The sequence below is a fragment of the Mustela nivalis genome (assembly GCF_964662115.1).
Source record: "Mustela nivalis genome assembly, chromosome: 11".
Classification (NCBI taxonomy): Eukaryota; Metazoa; Chordata; class Mammalia; order Carnivora; family Mustelidae; genus Mustela; species Mustela nivalis.
In genome coordinates this window covers 100,919,875-100,926,616 of record NC_139030.1, presented here as the reverse complement: position 1 = coordinate 100,926,616, position 6,742 = coordinate 100,919,875, and the positions used below count along the sequence as shown (strand labels likewise).

General features: G+C 41.5%; 1 protein-coding gene across 1 annotated transcript in view; it reads left to right on the top strand.

Moving 5' to 3' along the window:
* Positions 1-3,396: 3,396 nt before the first annotated feature.
* Positions 3,397-6,742, top strand: part of CDK15 (cyclin dependent kinase 15) — an 82,023-nt gene continuing 78,677 nt past the window's right edge. Inside the window, exons 1-3 of the mRNA XM_082688913.1 lie at positions 3,397-3,584; positions 4,316-4,465; positions 4,678-4,772. Coding sequence (XP_082545039.1) covers positions 3,456-3,584; positions 4,316-4,465; positions 4,678-4,772 — 374 coding nt within the window. The 5' untranslated portion in view covers positions 3,397-3,455. The remainder of the gene's footprint in view (positions 3,585-4,315; positions 4,466-4,677; positions 4,773-6,742) is intronic.

Genomic DNA, 6,742 nt, shown 5'->3' with positions numbered 1-6,742 from the left:
CTAAATATAGTACTTTGAATTCCCAGCCAGTGAGAGAGCAAAAAGGACTCCAAAAACGTAGGGCAGAAGAATCGAGTCTGAAATTGTCTACAACCTGTAATTTTACTGCCGGTTAAAAAATGGCTATGATTTGTCTTAACACAGATTCCCCGGAAACAGAGCCTGAAGCAAAAGCTTACATGCTAACACTGAATAATTTTGAGGGTGGGGAGTCATGTGCAATCCCAGGGAATTAGAAGCGAGGGGCAAGGGTAGCAAAGCAGTGAAGGAGGGGATGCAAGTGCATGGTGCCGTTTCTGATCTGGCCTCACCTCCCAGTAGTCAACTGTTGGCATCATAATGGCGGAAGGCACTCCATGGGACTTCCTCCTTTCTTAATTGTGTTACCTGGCCCTGGCAGGCGGGTGGCTAGGCATGAAGGTCTCTCCTTGTCAGTCACTCTGTGAGTGAGGGCTCTTTGGTGATGGGGGAGGTAGCAGTAACAGTGGTCACACTTCAAGAGAGCGTATGGGATGCCTGCGTAGCTCAGCCAGTTAAGCATCTGCCTTCGGCTCAGGTCATGATCCCAGAGTTCTGAGATCCAGACCCATGTGTCTCTCCCTCTCTCTCTGCCTGCTCCTCCTGCTTGTGCTCTTTCTCTCTCTCTTAAAAAGAAAAAAAAAAAAAAAAAAAAGACAACAGTGTAGTGGGCTTCTCCAGCTGTGAAGCTGACCCGGCTGCTGAGATAGGTTGCCCCAACCTGGAGGGATGCAGAAACTGGGCCTGATTTACAATTCAAAATGAAACCCACTTGTGATGAGCACTGCATGTTGTAAGTGATGGATCACTAAATCTACATCAGAAACCAATATTACACTACATGTTAACTCACTGGAATGTAAATAAAAATTTGGAGGAAAAATATGAAATCATCTAAACCTTCTGTCCTTACTCAGAAATATTTGATAACAAAATTTGTTTTGGGCAGAGAACTAGAAAACATCTCAAGAAGGCATCTAATATTTTTTCCTTGACTTTAAACAAGACCATAAATTATTTTATTTTTGAAAATTCTGAAGGGGGGACACCTGGGTGGCTCAGTCCATTTAGCATCTGCCTTCAGCTCAGGTCAGGATCCCAGTGTCCTGGGATCGAACCCCACATCGGGCTCCCCGCTTGGTGCGGAGTCTGCTTCTCCCTCTCCTTCTGCTTCTCCCCCAGATTGTGCTCTCTCTATCTCTCTCTCAAAGAAATAAAACAAAATTTTTAAAAAAAAATCTTTAAAAAAGAAAAGAAAAGAAAATTCTGTAGCGTATTTCACAACTTCCTTGAGTAGCCCATCTAGTATCTAAAAATAGCATTTTAAGCCTAAACATAGTATTTTAAGCCTTAAGCATTAGACTATTCTCTTTAAGCAATTTGCTTCTCCCTCTCCCTCTGCCGCTCCCCCTGTTTGTGCTCTCTCTCTCTGTCAAATAAGTAAATAAAATCTTAAAAAGAAAAATCTATAATTTAAGTGAATCTTTAAGTTGGCCTGTTTTACCATCTCTTCTCTTGTGGCGATTTTGAAATAAATCTTCAATCATACTCATCATTAAATTCTCTGAAAGGGCTTTTTTTTTTTTTTTTTAGCTATTGAGGTTCAGATATCAAACATACAACCTCCTAGCAAATAAAAATGCTAGCCATTTAAAAAATCTGAAACCTATGATAATTGAGACTAAAAAAGAAAAACTGTCTCAAACTTGGCCTAGGTATGATACAATTCACAATCTCCTTTTAAGCAAAAATCAGCATTTCTCATAAAATGCATTATAATCAAATTATGATAAATTCTAATGGAAATAAGTATTCTGGGAAATTAACTTATTTCACTCTCTGTCAATTGTTGGTCAAAGATTTAAGAGCCTTTAAACAAATAGTTTCTTTTTGTATAGTTTAACTCATCACTTTTTAAAAAAATTAAATGTCTCTGGGCGCTGGGTGGCTCAGTTGGTTGAGCGACTGCCTTGGGCTCAGGTCACGATCCCGGACTTCCACAGTCGAGTCCCGCATCGGGCTCCCAGCTCCTTGGGGAATCTGCTTCTCCCTCTGACCTTCTCCTCTCTCATGCTTTCTCTCACTCTCTCTCAAATAAATAAATAAAATCTTTAAAAACATTTAAAAGTCTCTAATTTGGGGCGCCTGGGTGGCTCAGTCAGTTAAGCGTCTGCCTTTGGCTCAGGTCATGATCTCAGGTTGTGGGATCGAGCCCCCGTATCAGGTGCCCTGCTCAGTGGGGAGTCTTGCTTCTCCCTCTCCCTCTGCCGCTCCCCCTGTTTGTGCTCTCTCTCTCTCTGTCAAATAAGTAAATAAAATCTTAAAAAGAAAAATCTATAATTTAAGTGAATCTTTAAGTTGGCCTGTTTTACCATCTCTTCTCTTGTGGCGATTTTGAAATAAATCTTCAATCATACTCATCATTAAATTCTCTGAAAGGGCTTTTTTTTTTTTTTTTTTTTTTAGCTATTGAGGTTCAGATATCAAACATACATAAATATTGTTGTAGTACTAGACATGATTAAACTTTTTCCCTCAATGATCCTGATTATGTGTGTGTGTGTATTCTACATTCTGTCTCACTCTGGTTAGTACATTATAGTGATGATAATATTAGGAGTGTATGAGGAAAAAAAAATTTCTGCTCAAAGACTACAAAGTAAATCAAGCTAGTTCCTTGACATGTCATGCTATTTAATACGGTAACCATTAATTATATTTATGTGGCAGGAGGGGCCATGGGAGTGGGAAGAAGAGAGGGAGAGAAGAAGATATTTCATGCAAACTCCTCTCTCCCCACCACTGGGTAACAGCATTGTCTGTAGAGTAAAAACAACACAGGTGCTCACCAGATCATTTTCAAATCAATGAATGAATGACTACCCCTGTGGGACTCTTAGATATTGTACACTATTGCTGGAAGCAAAGAGATGAAGATATCTTCCTATTCTGTGATTCTGTGGTTTCTTTGACTACTTAAAGTTGGCTAGGCTGCAAATTTATTTTAGTCTGAGAAGTGAAATGCTTTCAGTTGAAAGGCAGGGAGAAAATACTCTTTACTTTAGCTCCCAGGAAGTCTAATAAATATCATGATCATTTACATGGCTAAGCAATGTAAATTCATCAATGCTGTGTACAGTAACAGCCCTAACCTGCGCCTGGAAGAAGGACTGGTGCCAAAATTGATTGCAGCCGATATTAGCTGTCCTGTTTCCAGTTGCGCACAGAAGAATGCAGGCGGCCACCTTTCGGATGTATCTTCTTGCCCTGATGGGGAAAAACTGCTGAAGTCATGAGGCTCCTCCACTCAGAGCCCTCATGTGAGTCATATGAAAGCTCCAGCCTTGCTGACCTCTGGCAAAAAGGGAGCGACGGAGGACGGGAGACGCAGAGGGGAGAGGTTCAAGTGCGGGTTTTCTCCTTGAACCTGGAAGATTATGGGTCAAGAGCTGTGTACAAAGACTCTCCAGCCTGGAGGCAGCTGCCATCGCTGTTGGGAGGGAGGCGATGCGCACGGCTGCCGGAGGACAGCGCCTGTGCCCGAGCCCGCCGAGGCTGCGATCGAGGTATCTGTCTCCCAGGAGCATCTTCCTCTGGTGATAAATGGAGGACTTCAAAGACTCCCTTTCTGAAGCAGGGTCGGATTTTTCTGTGGTGGGTCTAAACCAATAAAAGGAAAATCCTATTAAAGCCACAGAGAATTTATGGCCGTTGTTATCAAATTTGTGGATGTTCTTGTAAACCAACAGGGGAAAACAATCGTGCGCTTCGGGCTGCACAAAACTCAGTTGACTTGAAGTTGAGAAAGTAGTTATTCTCTTGTAATCTCTCAGGTATTAAATTACAGCGCTGAGCCTCAGAAAGCAAGCTGCGGTATTGGTAGGCTATGGATTCAAAATCTTGATGATTAACTTATGGTTATCAGCAATGACACATGAGAAAAATCATCCCCCCCCAAAAAAAGATAAATTAAGAGGATGAGGGGGAAGAAAGGCTGAGTTAAACAGAGAAAAATTGGAAACCGTCCATCAGAGAGATTTAGGTTAACCCAAGTGTTGAAGACATATTTTTAAGTGAAGAAAGAATGTAGAGTTTCTGCACTTGCTATCATCATGGTCTTTTTTAAGGATCTGGCTTTCAGGAAAAGACTTGCTTTTGGCGGGGGGGTGGGGGGGTGTTAGGAGGCTTAGAAAACATCTGAAGAGTGACAATCAGACAAATGAAGAAAAAATAGGTTTTGTCAGCCACTGAGTCTTGACTGCATACATTTTATTCCTGTACTTTTCTTTTTCTCCAGCTGACAGACCTAAAAGAAGCATCATGTTCCATGACTTCATTTCACCCCAGGGGACTTCGCGCTGTCCGTGCCCGGAAGTTCAAGAGTAAAAGGCCACGGAGTAACAGTGATTCTTTTCAGGAAGAGGATCTGAGGCAGGGTTTTCAGTGGGTGAGTCAACAGCTGATGCAGATGAAGAATTAATATGTGTTTGTCTAGGGAGGTCGGCCCCCCTCCCCGGGCAGTTACAGAGAGGGTCTTTCCAAGTATACCCTTGCAGTGCTGTGTAATTTCTCTGGGGGGTGGGGAGTGAACCTTAAAAAAAAAGTGCTCTTTCTTTCTCTCCCACCTCTCACCCCCCTCTCCCCATTCTGCCCAAGCAGAGGAAGAGCCTCCCTTTTGGGGCAGCGTCATCTTACCTGAACTTGGAGAAGCTGGGTGAAGGTTCTTACGCTACAGTTTACAAGGGGATTAGCCGGTGAGTGACTCGTGCTGGGATGGACTCTGCAGATGAGCTCCCGCCCCTCTCCTTGGAAATTATAGAGCTGGGGGGGACACAGGGCGGAAGTTGGGGACCCGTGCAAGAGACCATAGTGAACAGGGAGAGACATGATGACTTAAGGAGACTTGTAAGAAAAACGAACTTCTCTTGCCCTCATTAAAATCAGCCCCCTGAGATGTTTATCAGCTTCTCCTCTCTTTTACTCAATTCGAAGGAGAGTCTTTCTATTATGGACCCAAGGAACAAGCACTGCTCTTCCCAAGGGCAGTCTCTCAAGGTTTTCTTATCTCTCCCTAAAGCACCATGACAGAGGTTTGCAATGGCAGCCCTGCGTTGGCCCTGCGTTGGCTCCTTCCTTCTTGCTTTACTTTCCTAGAGGAAACTGAGGTTGGTGTCTACAAAGTACGATAGATGCAGAAAAGGATTAGTTCTGGGGTTCGTACATTTGCAAAATACACAGAATGGCTGCAGAATAAAAATGATGCTAATCCAGAAGGCACAGGCCCATTTTGGTTAACAAAGTTTGTTAAATATACGTGAAGGATTCATGAACTTCATTGCTTTTTTAGTCAAGGTGGGTAAGTCAGAGGTCTGATTTTTTTTTTTTTTTAATTTATGTTACTCCAGTGGAGAAAAATAATGACTCAATAATAGTTAAACATTCATCTTAAAAATGTAATATAAATAGTGCAAGACTATTCATTATTCATTCTAGTAATCAGGTTATTATTTTTACACGTTGAAACAGGATTTTAGGGAAATATCTTTTAAAATATATTGTTTAATTGAATTCCATAGATTATCTTAGACACTAAGAATATAAAATATTTCTTTCAAGAGACTCGCCTGAGTAATAGGATAAAAAATACATTAGAAATACTTGTTTAGGGGCGCCTGGGTGGCTCAGTCAGTGAAGCATCTGCCTTTGGCTCAGGTCATGATCTCAGGGTCCTGGGATGGAGCCTCGAATTGGGCTCTCTGCTCAGCAGGGCGCCTGCTTCTCCCTCTCCCTCTCCCTGGTGCTCTCCCTCTTTCTCTCTCTCAAACAAATAATAAAATCTTAAAAATATAGAAATACTTTTTTAAGTGAGAGAGATATGGGTGCAAGTATATTCATGCAGCAAGATTTATCATAAAAACAGTTAAACCTGGTCACCTCATTCATGGAGGACAGGCTAAATAATCACCAAGCAGTGAGACAGTGTGCGGTCATCTAAAGTAAGAGGTACATGTACTACTCTGAAAAGTGTCCAATATTCTAAAAGATAAAAGCAAGTTACAGAATAATATATACCCTATACTCTCAATTAGAAAACAAAACAAAACAAAACAAAACCACTCTGATGTACTATGCATGTATAAATTTATCTGCACTTGAGTCCGGAAAAATGCACAAGAGCTTGTGAAATGTAGTTACTTCTAGTGGTTGAAACTGTGGTGGAGAAAGAGATCACTCAGATTTTTCCCTTTATTCCTTACGACAAAGGCATTACATTTATCACTTAAAAATAAGTTTTAAAATATCACAGCGATAGATGCCAAATAAATTCAACATCAGTTACTAGTTTGTTTTTTTTTTTTTTAAGATTTTATTTACTTATCTGACAGAGAGAGATCACAAGTAGGCAGAGAGGCAGGCAGAAAGAGAGAGAGGAGGAAGCAGGATCCCCCGCGAGCAGACAGCCCGATGCCGGGCTTGATCCCAGGACCCTGAGATCATGACCTGATCGGAAGGCAGAGGCTTTAAACCACTGAGCCACCCAGGTGCCCCCAGTTACTAGTTACTAGTTTTTAAAACTCTGAGCAAAATAGGAATAGAATGATAATTCCTCATTTTGATATAGAATATAGACTATTTCAAATCATCGATCACATACCTTTTTTGTTAAATGCTAAAGACATCCCCATTAAGTTAGAGAGAGGGTGAGACTGCTCATTATCCTTTA